This window comes from Bacillus rossius, chromosome 11 (assembly GCF_032445375.1).
Source record: "Bacillus rossius redtenbacheri isolate Brsri chromosome 11, Brsri_v3, whole genome shotgun sequence".
Lineage (NCBI taxonomy): Eukaryota > Metazoa > Arthropoda > Insecta > Phasmatodea > Bacillidae > Bacillus > Bacillus rossius.
The window spans coordinates 56,838,399-56,854,069 of record NC_086338.1 but is presented as its reverse complement, the minus strand read 5'-3'; the positions used below and the strand labels follow the sequence as shown (position 1 = coordinate 56,854,069).

The following is a 15,671-nucleotide window of genomic DNA, read 5'->3' as shown; positions in this document are numbered from 1 at the left end:
AACTCCATTTATTTATATCTGCTTGTCTAAATCAAAATTATAAAACCAAGAAGAAAAGGATTTTTGTACCTTGTTTTTTCATTCATGGTTTTTTTTATTTAGGATTGGCACATTAAAAGTTAAATGATAAGATCTTTATTTTTGTATAACGTACACAATTTTTGGACAGAATAACACTGAAAAATTCTAAATTTAAATAATTTCAGCCCGTTCCATTTTTGTGGTGGTGGTAAGCCAGGGTGGATGCGTTTCAGTCTTGCACCCACTCCTTGTCCGTGATGCGCCTCATCTTGTCTTGCATGATGATCCTGTAGATGTCTTCGGGCTGGTTCCGCCACGCCTTCTTCTTCAGCGCTGTTTGTACGAGACGTCGGCTCGCCTCGGACAGGTACTGCGGGTACTTCACGTTGAACCTGGAGTTCCACGCGTACAGGGTCAGTTTGCACACGTGCCACTTCCGATTCTTACAACAAACATGATTCGTACCATTTTGTGGCATCAAAAATTAAAGAGGTTTTAAGGACCCCTTTTACTTCATTGCCTTCACCATTGTCAAAAAGTAGAGTAATTTTTTTTTATGTATTAGCACTATCTACAATCTCGGTCATTATCTTGCTTCTGCATTGCCACCAATTTCACCCCTTGCAACAAAGGCAATCCGTATTTGTATTCCGTTTTGCTTTATAGCCTGCTGGGTTTCCTTCCGCACGTTCGTTCGTGGGAATGTCTGATGACCCGGATGTGGAGATGTCGGGCCTTTAGTTCGTCCGTCCGTTCGAGTACGCCCTCCGACAAGCTCCTCCGCTCCTCGTGTTCTCTCGGTCGAATGTCGCGTGCTCGAGAGCACTCGTGAACTCCTCTCGGCACACTGAGCTGAGCCCAACTCACTTCGCCACACAGGGCCGGTGCAAGGTAAATTGGCGCCCTAGGCGAAAAACCTTAATGCACCCCCCTCCCCCCGGGCCGGACACCCCAAAGAAAAATTTTCCTTGCCTCAAAATACATCACGTAAGCCTAGATTTTGTCAACAATCAAATGTAAACAGGCTTGTTTTTTTATTACTTTTTTACTTATTACAAATCATAAACAGGTCACCGTGGACTTTAAATAATTACTTATGTCAATATAAACATTCCAAACTGTTACAAAAATCCATTTTCATCTAGTTTCAATAATCGTTAAAACATGTTGTATCAGCTGTTGTGTGTCGTGCTGCGCCGCCCCCAGCTACTTGGCGCCCTGCGCGGTCGCCTAGTTCGCCTGTACGGACGCGCCGGCCCTGTCGCCGCACTCACCTGATGATGAGGTCGCCGCGCTGGTGGCGGTCCGTCGCGTGCGGCATGCCCTCGCCCGGGACCACCTTCTGGTAGCCGGGGGCGGTGACCTCGGTGATGGGGACGCGCAGGGTCTTGTCGTCGAGCGTGCTCACCACCACGGTGCAGCCCGTGAGCGCGTCCTGCAGCTCCAGCGTGTGCACCATCACCAGGTTGTGGCCCTCGCGCGAGAACCTGCCCGCCATCGACACGCCGTGCTGCTTACTCCATGGGCGTCGCAACCGGGGGGGGACACGTCCCCCCCCCTCCATTAATAAAAGTCTTCAATTTCGTCCCCTACAATAATATATTTAGTTTCGTAGTTACATTAAAAATATGATTTCTGTGATACAACCCATATGTTGCGCATGGTGCATTTAGTCCAATCGTGGTAATGTGAGCACTTTTTAATTCAATCTCCATGTAAAATCAAAATCAGGCCTGATACCGTGGCGCGCCGACAGCAGAAAGCAGAGACGAGTCGAGCCGATCTGATCAAATAAATTATATATTGCAACCAACTATAATTAGAATATTTAGGAAAGAGCAATGCCTAAAAACCACCTTTTTGCACCTTCAAACCCCAAATTTTCCCGGGGGAGGAACCCAGGACCCCCTGCTTTTTTTTTTTTTTTTTTTTCAGGGGATGGACATTCTTCAACAACTTATTCAATTGAAATCCCCCCCAAAAAAATATATCCTTGCGACGCCCATGCTTACTCCGTAGTTTAGGCATCTCTGGGAGACATGCCCCCCTACCCCATCAGCTTCCAAGCTCTCTCGACATTTGACGTTGACCGGGGCTTCGCCCCCAGGAGCCTTGTTCAACTCTTGCTTCCTTCCCGACACTTGGTCCATCATCTCCGGCATCGCAGACGTACATGTGGGTGTGAGTAAGTCAAACAGCGTGCCACAAGTTTAATTACTATCTAGGTAATTATGTTCATAGACCCGAACTTGGCTGAAGCTGGTATTATTTGAATACTTACTGAATACAAGATTATTGTGTTTAATTAGGTTTCAAGGGCGTGAGAGGGCATGCCTCAATTGTAAAAGTATTTCGTGTGTACTTTCTTTTACAACACACGGCATAAATTCAAACAAATATAACAGTTTCATTATTCGGGACAGAGACGCCATGGTGCCTAGGAGAGTACGCTCTTCCAGTCCAGTCTGTCTTCGTCACCGGCCGAGGTAGGACGCACCAGAACCCCAGGAACATCATCTGTTTTATTCACTGATAAGTAGTTCTGTTTTCTGCCTTTAACTCATCCAAATTGCTTCCTAAACCTCCTCGGGACCTGTCTCAGTTAGCAGACTATTTAACTAATTTATGTTCATCTCGTTGAGGGCTGATCGCGCATTGCCGGTGATTTCGAGATGTTAACTATGGGCGCCACCACGTGGAAGGGCACGTGGACCCGGCGGAGTCTCTCACTCAGGGCGTGACGTAGCCCAAGTGGGGACGAGTTACCAGCCCTTTCTATCCTAGCTACCCAGACCTGGCCCGCTCTAGGCGTCGGGCACGCCACACTCCTAGACTCACTCACCACGTGATTAAATAAGTACTCACTTTATATTTATTCTCCAGATTTAATTTCACTAACACGTCTCTCTACACGCCCGTTACACGTTACACATTACACGGTTAAAAAGCCTGAGGCACGAATCGGTTTAGGTGAAGGCATGGTCCACACACGTGGCCATGCTGCAAAGTATACTTATTACACGGTGATGAAAAAACTCGACTGAGACAATTAATTAATTAAACAGCCCGCTGGCCGAGAGCTGCCCCGAGGATGACGAGCGAAAGAGATTCAGAAATACTTAACGAGACAGAATTACTTGGTCAGTGCAGAACAAAGGTTGAAGTCCCCGGGGTGCTGGCGCGTCTGCTCTCGGTCAGTGATGAAGATCGACTGGGCTGAGCTCATCGCTCGCAGGTGGCAACATGGCGCCCTTCGCGCCAACACAATTACCGTTACTGTATTCTACGACTCCGTGCCCCGGCGAAAGTTGAGTAAATTACAGATAAACATTAAAAATATATAAAAATTACTGACAATGGAAAGTTTGTTACTATTTACTTATTTAATGATAATTCATATAAAAGCATTCCTATCCTCGTCCAAGTCCGTGCCTGTTCGGGTCCGCCCGGGCAACGTCTATAGTTATTTAAGGTAACTTATTTAAATTAAAGAAACACAAGTAAACTACACAGCACTGGGGCGAAGATGGATGAAAACAAAAAGGGTTTACAAATAATATTAAAACGTAGCAAATTAGGGGTGCGGCGCACTGCAGCTAAGCGCCCTCTTGCCGGGCTAGACACACACGCACACACGCACGCACGAGCGGGAGGTTTGAATATAGATGGTGGTTGGGCGGTGTCGTATCGGGCTCAAAGGGGCCGCAGGCCCGGACGACGTCAATTGCCCCCTCCGAAAGTAGGCCGATATGACAGCGCCGTTTGACAGATGGTTGGGGGGCGTTGCCTGTGGTGTTTACGTCGCGCACTCCCACGTGGCAATGTTGATGTTTATGTTTGTGCGGGCAGGTGGCAATGTTGACATGACGGACGGACAAGCAATGTTTACACGATGGAAGGGCGAGCAATGTTTACATGATGGCGGCGAGCAATGTTTACAAAATGACAGTTGAGCAATATTTACACTATGGAGGACGATACACACGGACAGAATGGGCGCTGGCTGACTAACCTTGTGGGTGGTGACCCACCAGTTGTCCCGAGCCCCAAATCTGCGTCAGCTGCGGCTGCGGCGGCTGCTGCGTGTGATAGCGTGGCGGTGGCCAGGGCGCCGGCCGGCAGGGGCGGCGGCGGCCAAGGTCAGGCGGCTCGTGGCAGGCGGGCAGCAAGCGCGGGCGGCGCTCGGCACGACCCGGCTCAGCCTCGCCGACAGGCGGGCGCTTCGCGGCCCGTCGTGACAGACGGGTGACAGGTGTCGAAGTCCGGGTGACGGTCACGTTCGGCGGTGGGACGGTCGGGCGTCCCGGCGTCGTGGCGTCGACCTGCATCGCGACAGGCGGATGTAGGGAGCTCAGGCGACTCTTCACGGTGCGGCGTCCCAATGTTGCCAACTTGCGACATTTGGGTGGCGTCTCGTGCGGCAGGGCACTTGACCGGTGTTCCGGTACTGCGGCGATCGGCGTCGGAATCGGGCGTCGTGGCGCCTCGGTCGATTCTGGCGTCGTGTCAGGTGGGCATGTAGGCGGCGTCAGCGTCGGCGTCGCGCGCGTCCGTCTCTTTCGGTCCGGTTCATCCGTCTGTGCCTCGAAGCCAGGCGGGCACAGAGGAGCAAATCCAGGCGGCGGGGCGGCGCTCAGGCGTCTCGGCGTCATGGCCCTGGACATCGTGTCGCAAAGCGTCCTGTTTGCGACTGCGCACTCTGGTAGCGGTGACGACGGCCGGATGACGTCGAAGCCAGGTGGTGGCGACAAGGTGACACGAAGCGTCGGCGTCGAGTCTGGTGGCGTCCGTGGCGAGTCGTGTGGCGGAGACGATGCGGGTTTCGCCGGAAATGACCTTGGTGGCGTCGGGACGGCGGTTCGGTGCGGTGGCGAGGTCATTCCGGCGTCGGGAGGTGTCTCCGACACGAGGCGGGTGCTGGACGGCGTGGCAGACTGCGGTGGGACGGTCGTTGTCGGGCGTCGCTCGGTTGGCTTCGGCGAGTCAAGCGTCATCATAGTCGGGATGAGTGGCGTCAGGTCGGCGAAACGAGGTCTTGCTGGCGATGATGCGTTTGGACCAGCGTCGGGAGACGTCAGGTCGACGAGAGGTGCCGAGGTTGGCGGCTCCAGGACAGGAGGTGGCGGAAGCGGAATTGTCGGCGTCGGGACGGCGAGCGTCGGCGTCGGGATAAGTGGCGTCGGGTCGACGAAACGCAGTGTGGCAGGCGGCGGCGGGATCGGACTTGTGTCGGGAGACGTCAAGTCGATGAGCGTCGGCACGGCGGGCGTCGGGACGGCGGGCGTCGGCGTCGGGACGACGGGCGTGGGCGTCAGGACGACGGGCGTCTTTGTCAGAGCGGTAGGCGTCGGTAACGTAACACGTGGCGGTGCGGGTGACGTCAGGACGTACCTTCGTGGTGCTGGGGTCGGCGTCGTGCGTGAGGAGTCGGCTTGGTGCGGCGGTGACGTTCCGGCAACGGGCGGCGTCCTTGGCACGGGCTGCGTCGGCGAGTCGAGCAGCGTCTTTTCCGGCGTGGTTGGCGTCGGCGTGAGCGGAGTCGTTTTCGGCGTGGTTGGCGTCGGCGTGAGCGGCGTCTTTTTCGGCGTGAGTGGTGTCGGCGTGATCGGAGTCGGTGTCGGCGTGAGCGGCGTCGGCGTTTCGGGAAGCGTCGAGGCGTGTCGTGGAGGATTTTCCAGCGTCTCTGCCTCGTACTGCGCCTGGGTGGCTAGGTAGGCAGTGCACCGTGCGCACGTGAAGGTAAAAAACTTGCGCAGTACGGTCCATTCACGTTCGCCGATACAGCCACGATGCCACAGGCCGGCACATTCCTGGCAGCGGTATCCCTCGCTACTACCTCCGGGACACGACCTAGCTCCACATTTCGTCACGCCGTGTATGCGGTACTCCGTACAGTAGCCACACTCGTATCCGGCGGCGGTCCTGCCATGCAAGTCCCAACTCGGGCGGGAAAAGTAACACCCGATACACTCGTCCGGATACGGATACATGTCTACGCACGTGGTACTCTGCACACGAACAGTCCTCACGAACACATCAGCACTGTGTTACTTACTGCGCTCGGAGTCCGTTGTTTGTGCGCGGATTCCTGGAAGCGTGCGCTTGGCTGATCACGTGGCTGGCGCGCCAGAGTCCCGCTATGCGCTCCGCGCGAACAATAGTTCCAGCGCGAACTTTAGTTCCGCGCGCTCCGCGTAACAACCGCCTATCTCACACGCTCGTACAGGTCTGGTTTTCGCGGAAGATGTAACTCGCCCCACGCTCTTGGGCGCCATTTGAGGGCTGATCGCGCATTGCCGGTGATTTCGAGATGTTAACTATGGGCGCCACCACGTGGAAGGGCACGTGGACCCGGCGGAGTCTCTCACTCAGGGCGTGACGTAGCCCAAGTGGGGACGAGTTACCAGCCCTTTCTATCCTAGCTACCCAGACCTGGCCCGCTCTAGGCGTCGGGCACGCCACACTCCTAGACTCACTCACCACGTGATTAAATAAGTACTCACTTTATATTTATTCTCCAGATTTAATTTCACTAACACGTCTCTCTACACGCCCGTTACACGTTACACATTACACGGTTAAAAAGCCTGAGGCACGAATCGGTTTAGGTGAAGGCATGGTCCACACACGTGGCCATGCTGCAAAGTATACTTATTACACGGTGATGAAAAAACTCGACTGAGACAATTAATTAATTAAACAGCCCGCTGGCCGAGAGCTGCCCCGAGGATGACGAGCGAAAGAGATTCAGAAATACTTAACGAGACAGAATTACTTGGTCAGTGCAGAACAAAGGTTGAAGTCCCCGGGGTGCTGGCGCGTCTGCTCTCGGTCAGTGATGAAGATCGACTGGGCTGAGCTCATCGCTCGCAGGTGGCAACATGGCGCCCTTCGCGCCAACACAATTACCGTTACTGTATTCTACGACTCCGTGCCCCGGCGAAAGTTGAGTAAATTACAGATAAACATTAAAAATATATAAAAATTACTGACAATGGAAAGTTTGTTACTATTTACTTATTTAATGATAATTCATATAAAAGCATTCCTATCCTCGTCCAAGTCCGTGCCTGTTCGGGTCCGCCCGGGCAACGTCTATAGTTATTTAAGGTAACTTATTTAAATTAAAGAAACACAAGTAAACTACACAGCACTGGGGCGAAGATGGATGAAAACAAAAAGGGTTTACAAATAATATTAAAACGTAGCAAATTAGGGGTGCGGCGCACTGCAGCTAAGCGCCCTCTTGCCGGGCTAGACACACACGCACACACGCACGCACGAGCGGGAGGTTTGAATATAGATGGTGGTTGGGCGGTGTCGTATCGGGCTCAAAGGGGCCGCAGGCCCGGACGACGTCATCGTAACTGAGGTTTTGAAACAATACAACATAAATCCTTTGTGCGGCCCTCCCCTAATGAGTTGTATAGCAACCCCCTTCCCCCTTGCCCCTGATTAGCAGAGGCAAAGGGAATGCATATGGCAAGGTTAATGAAAGAGTAAATAGGTACGCGCTGTCTTCTTTATGTTTACAAGATCTAATTCTCATTTTAGATTTTATTATTATTTTTTTTTTTTTTTAGATGTTAATATTACATTGAAGGAATCTTTTAGTGGTTATTGTAAGTTTAAAATTAGTAATAAATTCTAGCTTTTAACAATCGAGAAGGAATGATTTCGATAATTTCATGTGAAAGGCTTCAAAGATTTTTTTTTTCTATAATTTTGTTGGGTATTTAAAAAAAATGTACGTGTTAAAAGTTATCATGTGTGATGAGCTTGTTTAAACATGTTTTTAATGTCTGTATCAAATTGTGGCTTCATTTTTATTTCTATTTTATTTTTACTGCACACCTGAAATGAGTTGGGGGTTTACAAGTCACAATCAGGAATATTCATACTCAGATGTGAAGCCTTTGAAGTGGTTGGCCAACAATGTTTGCATAGCACACATTTCAGATAAATGTCAGGAAACATAATGTTGCATTTTTTTAACTTTGTAATTTTTCTGCAAGGTTATGGATACAGTCGTTCAGCGGAATGCTGCAAAATTTTTATGAGCTGGATTTACTTGCATGTACTTCCGTGAAGGACTGAATCCACCAACACGGGCTCCCTGGAGCCACAGGGAAATGGATTATGCCATTTCATCGCAATTTGGATGTGTTTAAGGAGGAGCTACCGTGAGAGGCTGAGGCAACCGATCCCAGCATCTCTGCCACTCCTGCCCCCTTAACCATTCGGCTGACCTGTGATTGACTCGGAGGAAACCCCTCACTGAGAGTATCACAAGGCGCTCAGCCAAGTCTTACCTCTCGGACCTTTCAAACAACCCAGAGAGCCTGTGGTCTGGCCGAAGTATATCCAACCTCTACTAGCTTTCCATGCTAACACCGGATCTGTTTCGTCTTTCACTGTGTCCACCATGGCCTCCACATTCAATCACGGGCCCTGGACCCAGGATCAGAGACGCCCACGTGCTACATTATAATGGCATGGTTATTTCTCACCTACACTCTTTTTAGAATAATATTTAACCTGAAAGTACAGAGTAAAATTTTGGTTACTATTTTATAAGTCCAATCTAAGCTTTATTTATAAAATTATTATTACTTTAAAATAGCCACAGCGAGTATGTATATTTATTTCACACAATGAGATGAAAATAAACAGGGCTGGACCCAGGGGTACACTCAGCCCCACCCTTGTGGGGGTTATGGTGTCCACCCTTCAATAAGGTGGGGACTCCTCAGGACTTGCTCCAAGCGATCAGAGCCACCAACAGCCAGTGGGCCGGTGGGAGACCCAGTATCGACAAAGGGTCGCCTCGCACTATTGCACAGATATTCCGTGAACGTGCAAACTCGTTCAGTCTTACAGACCGTAAGCGAGTACGGTAACTGCTCGCAGACTGGGACACAGGAGAGGCCTCAGATGCTGGTTCCATGAGGCCAGCCCCTGGGATACTCCACTGGCCCCGGTGCCCGGGGCATACACCATTATTCCAAGCCCGGCAGCATGCGTTTCCGCAGCAGGAGCCGCCATTGGTTATTCTCGGTGAGGTGAGCCACGGCCTGAGGTTCCGTCAGTGCTGACCCCCCGGGGGCAAAATTTCCGAATCCTCCGTCCGTCCGAATATTTCCCCAAGCAAGCGCTACCAACAATTTTTTTTTTTTTTCTCTCAAGAGACTTATTACGATGTTTACTATTTATTGCCGTGTTTGGCCGCAGCCAGAAGCATAGATATCATCCGTCCGTTCGTCAGAAGTAATGAGTTCGCCAAACTTTTTTTACGGGGCCGACGAATGAAGTTTGTTCTGGCCCTCCGAGAGGACTTTTCCACCTCACCAGATACCTTTTTTTTTTCCTAGCCTAAATTATTTTAAGTGTGTAAGGGGAGGGTCCAGGTTAGGGGAGGACCTAAGTGTGTCTCAGGCCGAAGCCTATACACTCTACCATGCGGGTTTTTTTTTAACCATGCAGAACAAGGGCGCGTGCATCATGTGCTAGTTGGGGTTTACTGGCCAGCCATGGCTGCGATTGGCGCCATGGCTGCGATTGGCGCCATGGCTGACGCCCCATTGGTCGTCTAGCTTAAAAGCTAGCTAATGTGGCCCAGGTATAAACCTGCATAGACACCGGGGAAAACCCTGGGCCGGGTCATGCGGGGATCTAATATCATGCATTAAGCAAGCAGGTAACTACTGGACAAGAGGGAAGAGGCAGGGCCGGTGCAAGGTAAATTGGCGCTCTAGGCGAAAAACCTTAATGCCACTTTCCCCCCCCCCCCCTCCCCGGCCGGACACCCCCCAAAAAAAATTTTCCTTGCCTCAAAATACAGCACGTAAGCCTAAGATTTTGTCAACAATCAAATGTAAGCAGGCTTGTGCTTTTTTTTTTTTTTTTACATTTTTACTTATTAAAAATCATAAACAGGTCACCGTGGACTTAAAATAATTACTTATATCAATATAAACATTCCAAACTGTTAAAAAAATCCATTTTCATATAGTTTGAATAATCGTTAAACATGTTGTATCAGCTGTTATGTGTCGTGCTGCGCCGCCCCCAGCTACTTGGCGCCAGGGGCGGTTGCCTGGTTCGCCTGTACGGACGCGCCGGCCCTGGGAAGAAGAGTGACCAGACACCTGCTGGGACGAGGACGGCGGGAGGTGGGGAGGGTACCTGTCGTGCGGGCGGTCCTGGGTGACGAGCACCAGGTCCGCGGGCGTGACGCCCACCCCCTGGTCGCCCGCCTGGGGGAACCGCAGCTCGGTCCCGGCCGGCAGCCCCGGGAGCACCTCCGCCGTCAGCACGAGGGTGCGCGCCTCGGTGGCCGAGCCGTCAGCGGGCTCCAGCACCCGGCGGTTCACGCGCAGCCTCTTGGTCGCTCCGTGGAACACCTCCTCCAGGGTCAGCGGCAGCGGCCGCCGGTGGTCCGCGCCCTTCGCGCGGGGCCCGGGCAGGCCTGGTGGTGTTCCCGGGACATCCGTGTCACTGGCCTGTCACCCCTTCCCCATTACTAGAGACCTGTAAAACTTCGCGGATTCATCGACCTCTAGGATAGACTCCACAGTCCTTCAAATACTCGCGGAAATGACACATGTCTCAACTAGGCTGTCCGTAATTCGGCACTTTCTTGGTTTAGTGTTTCCCATTGGCTCACAGTTGCCCATTACTTCACGTGAACAATTTTAAACCCCACGATTAAAGACAAAACATCGAAAGACTGTACACGTTACAGCGGCAATAACTGAAAATGTGACCTGACTGTATTGCATAACTTGCAGGCTTTCAATGGACGTCCCTAGCCATTACTCTCGACTTGTGATGTTGCTCGGCGCCGGACATTGCGGTACCTTTGTGCGGCCGAGCAGGGCCGGCGCGTCCGTACAGGCGAACTAGGCGACCGCCCAGGGCGGGCGCCAAGTAGCTGGGGGCAGCGCAGCACGACACATAACAGCTCATGTAATATGTTTAACGATTATTGAAACTAGAGGAAAATGGATTTTTGTAACAGTTTGGAATGTTTATATTGATATAAGTAATTATTTAAAGTCCACGGTGACCCGTTTATTATTTGTAATAAGTAAAACAAAAACGCAAGTCTGCTTACATTTGAATGTTGACAAAATCTTAGGCTTGCGTGATGTATCTTGTGGCAAGGAAAAATTTTTTTGGGGTGTCCGGCCGTGGGGCGGGGGGGGGGGGGGGCATTAAGGTTTTTCGCCTAGGGCGCCAATTTACCTTGCACCGGCCCTGCTGCGATGCTGCCGAGAGAGCCTCTTCTTTACCAAAAATACATTACATATATTTCCAGTGTGCTCTTGCGTGGGTCAAGGTTTCTTTGCACACTTATCTAATGTTTTACAAAGAAACACTGAATAAAGAGTACACTTCTCAAGCTGAATGATAACGACACAGGGACGACCGGAGCACAGAAATTGTGATTAGACTTCTTCCCCCCCCCCAAGAACTTTTTCATCCCCCCCCCCCCCAAAAAAAAAGAAAGAACAAGTTATAAATGTACCTGGCATAATTTGTTTTGCATGCCGCGCAACACATTGTTATTGACAGTGAATAAAATCAAAAATTTTCTGTAGATAATGAACAAATATACATTTTTTTTTCTATTCGACTTTTCACAATTTTTGTATAGTCTACAAAACCTTTGTCGAACCATCCTGCGCATCCGGCGTAAGCTCCCAGTCCCCCTCAGGGGTGTCTGGGGAGGGGAGGGAGGTTGGCAGATCCGTTACAGCTTTGACAAACACTTGCACACAGTCACCCGAATCGCTGCGAAACGGAAAGGACGAATAGCGCCGGTTTTGATTGGTCAAAACGGGACCCCCCCCCCTCCCCCTCCCCTGAGGAACCGTTTGACAGGGTCGTGTCGGGAGCTCAAAGCGACACCACACTCGCTAATAGGGGCCGGAAAAATTCGCGGTTTCGCTGGCCTTCAGGATAGACTGCACATTCCCCTGTACACTCGGGCAAATAACGCAAGTTCATTGGCTGCCGACCTGTGAGTCGTCTCAGCTGGTTTGTCTGTGATTCGATCCTTCTTTGGTTGAGGGTTTTATAATTGGTTGAGATTCGTCCAGATGACCAGTGAGCCAATAGCAAAATCATTATAAAGGTATATGTATTTGAATTCTAGCCTATCGCCGTATGAATCCGCGAATTTTTCCGGTCCCTACTCGCTAATAGTTAGCCAGTCACTAGGCCAATTATACAATGGCAACCAATTAGATTGCATTTCAAGGTCACGAAATATTAATTAAAAAACATGCTTCAAGGCCATAGCATGGGCAGAATTTACATATAAAATTTAAAAAAAATCACAGTCAAAATTTAACACTAGATGTGCGGGTCCATCATCGTCTGCGTGATATTTTAGAAAAAGTGTTCCATAAGATCCGTCACCGTTCCCACGCCACTGTATAACGAACACTAATCCTACCATCCAAGTTCTGTCCTGGTGCTCGCATGTTTCGCTTTGATCTCCAAGTCGTTTCACGTCAAAAATATCACAGCCCATAAACGAGGAATAAAATAACGCGTCCACACAGCGTGTTCAAGATCAGTGGTTTCAATGGTGTTATAAAAAGTTCTGTGTTCGAAATTGATGGCTCTAGAGGTTCGTTTGATTTCGTTTTTCGACAAGTGAATAATATTCTAAGCGGTAAGTTAAAAATCTCTACATTAACAACAGTTTAAAATGTGGCGTCGTTCGACGGATGTCTACAGGTAGCTAGGCTCAGGACAACTATACATAATACAAAAACACCATTATAGCCTTGGCTTCACTCGACATCTTTGATTTTTATTTTGTCTATAATTTCCGGTAGCTATGAAGCGATATTGTAAAAATGCGACTGTTAAAGAATTGAACTGTATTCATTTTTCAACCGTTGAAGAGTGGATGTAAAAAAAGAAAAAAAAAGATCAAAGTACTTGCTTGTTTTACAAATAGCAGATAGCGACGACATTTGCAACAAATTACTAATTATGAGCAATTGCGTGAAATTTTACAGCTATAAAATCAGGGCCGGTGCAAGGTAAATTAGCGCCCTAGGCGAAAAAACCTTAATGTCCCACCCCCCCCCCCCCCCCAAATCAAACGGCCGGACGCCCAAAAAAAAATTTCTCCTTGCCTAAAAGTACATCACGTAAGCCTAATATTTTGTCTACAATCAAATGCAAGCAGGCTTGTGTTTTTTTTTTTTTACTTTTTTACTTATTACAAATCATAAATAGGTCACCGTGGACTTTAAATAATAACTTAAATCAATATAAACATTCCAAACTGTTACAAAAATCCATTTTCATCTAGTTTGAATAATCGTTAAACATATTACACCAGCTGTTATGTGTCGTGCTGCGCGGCCCCCAGCTATTTGGCGCCCTGGGCGGTTGCCTTGTTTGCCTGTATGGACGCGCCGGCCCTGTATAAAATGACATTCAGTAGATATGCGGAGAGGAAACACGTGCCCCAACAACTGGAAGTGTGAGAGGCACCTGAGCTCCACGGGGGCCCCCGCACGGAGTCCAAGAGGTCGGCGTACGGGCTGTCGGTGCCGAAGAACTCGCGGTACGTGCGCAGGGGGTCGCCGTGGAAGGCGTAGCCGGGTCTGCCAGGCGCCCAGCCGCGCTTCAGCCCCGCCTCGCCGAACTGGTCGTACACGGCGCGCCGCTCCGGGTCTCCCAGCACGTCGTAGGCCTCGGCCACCAGCGCGAACAGCCGCTCCGACCCGGGCCGCCCGCGCCGGGGGTGCAGCTGCAGCGCCAGGCGGCGGAACGCGCGCCCCACGTCGGGGTCGCAGCAGGCGGGCGTCAGCCCCAGCACGCCGTAGTAGTCCAGCTCCGCCATCTTGTTTACTGCGTGGCGCGCCGCGACTGTCGGCTGTCGCCTCGCTCGCCAGGGAGGAGGGAGCCAGCCCCAGCACACCGTAGTAGTCCAGCTCCGCCATCTTGTTTACTGCGTGGCGCGCCGCGACTGTCGACTGTCGCCTCGCTTGCCAGGGAGGAGGGAGCCAGCCCCACACGTCCGCCATATTGTTTACTGCGTGGCGCGCCGCGACTGTCGACTGTCGCCTCGCTCGCCAAGGATGTACAAAATAACAATTGTACTATTTCCAGGCCGCGAATTTATATGCAGAGAGGTTTAATAAACTGATAGTGATAGAGCATTGCGAAAAAGTGCTTGGAACTGAATGGCTACTATGTGAAAATGTGATGTAGATATGTAGTAAACTAAAACTTTCAATAAAATCTTTTTTACATGAGTTTTTTTTAATGACCAAACAGTGCTTACTTTCCGGACACACCTCATACATTCTATTTCCCGTTCACGAATGTGGAAAGAAATTAGGAAAGGCTGTAAAAATATTGACTCAACAAGCTACAGGATACTGGTAAAACGTTGAAGACCGAAAATTGACCACCATGGAATTGATATCTGATTCATAAACAGGGTTTCGTCTGTAGTTCTAGTTTCCTGTAAACAACTACTTCATAGTTTATCGCCCCGAGAAGTCGCGGACCTGGGGTAAACGAACACCGGGTGAGGTTACATAAGGCTAAACAGCTGTGACGACATACGTAGAGTGGGGAAAACATCGGCACAACACTGTGGAGACGATAATAGCCTTATCCAAACGCGCAGCCAACCAACTAAATGCGCAAGCGAAAAGCAACAATGACGCACAACGACACAAATCACCCGAACAGACTTCTCTGAACAAAACACGCCTGAACTTGTGCAATAACCTTAACATTATTATATTATATTTTTAAGTGCTTTCAAAAATCTGTACGTTGTTGTTTCATGCCTAAACATGACTCTGAAAACACGCCTTTGTTTTGTTTCTGTGTTTCGCTTTTGAATAATTATGTTTAGGTATGAAACACCTGATAAATTTTCATAAAAGAAGTGAAGAGCCTTACATTACACATTTGTCTTCTTTCTCGCAAATAATGTTATGGTCACATCTCAATTCTCACAGTTGCCTCTTGCTCTTAGAGGCGACACCGCGCCAGAAGCACCAGCGAGCGTCGCACTTATCACCCCTGCTCATCGACACACATACAGCCCTGACTAAGCGGACTCCTTTAACGCTAATTCAGTGTTGATGTGTTTTAAAATCTTTGTTTAACAATACTCATGATGGCAATATTAACGGGTTTTTTTCCCTAGCGATCTTCTAGCGATTAGTTGCGACTTGTTTTCCTCTCCAGAGCGGCCTGAACCCTGTGACAGACAACCCGCCTCCTGCACTGACACTTCCATGGGCGACACAGACAAACAAGGTGGTCTAACCTGTGTCTTTGATGCGAGTCCAGAGCCGACAGTGGCGTCACTTGAAGTTCGTGGGAAAAAAAAAAAAAAAAATACGACCGAAGGGGCTTTACTTGAAACAGAGAACACTCTTCTGCTGAATAGTTATTACTGACTGGCTGATAAGAAGTGGGTTGGGGGGGGGGGGGGGGGTTCACTATCTGTCCTAAAACCAAAAAGGCAATTTTCATGGAACGCAACTGATAAATCAGTGAGATATAGTCACCGAATTGAACTCTGTAAGTGACCCTGTGATTCAAGCGAAGCATTTATTTTTAACCGATTTCCAGTCGTTTTCACTGATTAAAAA

The 15,671-nt window shown here is 49.8% G+C and overlaps 1 protein-coding gene across 2 annotated transcripts; it reads right to left on the bottom strand.

The window, feature by feature from the left end:
* Nucleotides 1-119: 119 nt before the first annotated feature.
* Nucleotides 120-14,063, bottom strand: LOC134537079 (dnaJ homolog subfamily B member 13-like). 2 transcript variants are annotated; one of them, XM_063377315.1, is made up of 4 exons: nt 13,543-13,973; nt 10,207-10,489; nt 1,296-1,508; nt 120-413 (listed from the first exon to the last, which is right to left on the bottom strand). In XM_063377315.1, exons 1-4 carry the CDS (start codon nt 13,892-13,894, stop codon nt 251-253), a joined length of 1,011 nt encoding a protein of 336 aa, XP_063233385.1. In that variant the 5' UTR covers nt 13,895-13,973; the 3' UTR covers nt 120-250. The 2 variants fall into 2 exon arrangements, with proteins under 2 accessions (XP_063233385.1, XP_063233386.1); XM_063377316.1 differs by lacking the exon at nt 10,207-10,489 and having other exon boundaries at nt 13,543-14,063.
* Between the last annotated feature and the right edge of the window lie 1,608 nt (nt 14,064-15,671).

Coding starts and splice junctions, on each gene's coding strand:
- LOC134537079 (XM_063377315.1), bottom strand. CDS start 13,894: ATGGCGGAGCTGGACTACTACGGCGTGCTGGGGCTGACGCCCGCCTGC. Junction 1,509..10,206: donor CAGGACCGCCCGCACGACAG/GTACCCTCCCCA, acceptor GATGGCGGGCAG/GTTCTCGCGCGAGGGCCACA. Junction 414..1,295: donor CGCGGCGACCTCATCATCAG/GTGAGTGCGGCG, acceptor GTGGAACTCCAG/GTTCAACGTGAAGTACCCGC.